Source organism: Perkinsus marinus (assembly GCF_000006405.1).
Source record: "Perkinsus marinus ATCC 50983 genomic scaffold scf_1104296964880, whole genome shotgun sequence".
Lineage (NCBI taxonomy): Eukaryota > Perkinsozoa > Perkinsida > Perkinsidae > Perkinsus > Perkinsus marinus.
Genome location: NW_003204526.1, coordinates 1 through 1,531, shown reverse-complemented (window position 1 = coordinate 1,531; position 1,531 = coordinate 1). Strand labels below are relative to the sequence as shown.

The following is a 1,531-nucleotide window of genomic DNA, read 5'->3' as shown; positions in this document are numbered from 1 at the left end:
CGACATACGTCGGGATCATATTGGGCTTTCAGGCTCTCTCCTGTTATGGCTCTTTCACTCTCCGTACCTGAACGGTACTCCTTACTTTCGTATGCTATTAGACCTCGCAATCAGCTTGTTACTACTTTGATGACGAAAATCGTCTTCGATTTAAACTCAAGTTATGAATGCTATCTTGAATGTCCCATGGTTAACCCATTCCTCATTCCAGGAGTTCATAACCAACCACCTCGGTGGGCCACCGAGGAAGTTACTACTCGTGTGCTCGAAGACAGCTGAATTCGACGCAGACACTGGAAATATTCAAATACGCTGAATGCCGCCGATGTCTGAGAAGAGATAGTATGAACATAGACAGTGCCCGAGAGACGAAAACTCTTCATAGTATGAAGAGTTTTCGTATGAAGTTCATACTGGGCCGTTAATTATGATTTCCTTCTTGATGCTGCTTCTCTCACTGAACTTCCTCGGGATCAGAGCTTTGATGTAATAGCGACCCCTCAAGACGGGAGAAGTTATAATATGCGACTTTCGCATACCAATAGTTGATAATCGACTACGACTAACTCGTTGAAAGGAGTCTGATACTTGTCATTGGGACAGCTACTTCAACACGAAGGTGTCTCATACGTATCCTACTAGGATAATCCTAGTCACAGGAAAGCATTAGGACTTATCTGTTACCGCTGTCCTCACTTCCGATCACTCATTGTACTTTCCTAGTCGAAGGAATCATTCTGGTGATGAGCACATTTTGGGAATTTATTATAAATTATTTATACGACCAGCATCCATCCGCAGAACTCCTACTTTCCTTCGCAACGTAGTCTCCGCCTGCAATGGAGAAATTGTTGGGATCAACAACGATGACTCTTCAACGAAGGATGAGTAGCTCACCTGTGACGATTCTGTTCAGGAACGGCCATGACATCACAGGATTGCCCCCATTACAGTCAAATAACCTGACACTGCCACTTCGAGGTGCAGCTTCCGAGTGAAAAGGAATGATGATTCGTGAAAACTTACAAGCATCCATGCCACAAGTTGCAGCAGGACAGCATCTCGCCATCAGAGAGCGATTGCTTCAACTTCCCGCCCGACTTGATACAGAGACGGGCTTTGAATGCTTCAACCATTCCAAAGGCCGAACAGCTGCCACATGCCGACTGATCTCTGCACGGATAGAGCACTCTGGCCACCCCCTCCCCCACCCCCACTCGGATTCAAATCAGCTACTTGACGCGGCCGGTGACGCTCGCACAATACTCTCATACAGGTTCGCCTTCATACGTGAATCGATGGTTTTAGAGAGCCAGAATGTTTCTTATTCCAATGATAAGAAGTCGCAGCAAATATACTGAATGTGATCACAGCCCAATAAAGGCGAATATCTTATCTTCGAGATCCCGTCTCTCTAGTACTCGATACTGGACGCAGTTGTCAGCTCAACTATAGAGAAAGTCGTTCATAGTTTGTCATAATGGCAGAATTCACTCGGCCACGTCTCAGAGCGAGGAGATAGGACATGAAA

General features: G+C 45.9%; 1 protein-coding gene across 1 annotated transcript; it reads right to left on the bottom strand.

Annotated features, from left to right (window-relative positions):
- Window positions 1-1,030: 1,030 nt before the first annotated feature.
- Pmar_PMAR015133 (hypothetical protein) lies at window positions 1,031-1,202 on the bottom strand (the record flags this gene model as incomplete). The annotated part of the gene is made up of 1 exon (XM_002769778.1): window positions 1,031-1,202. A coding segment is annotated over one exon (172 nt), but the record flags the coding sequence as incomplete, so codon positions are not given.
- Between the last annotated feature and the right edge of the window lie 329 nt (window positions 1,203-1,531).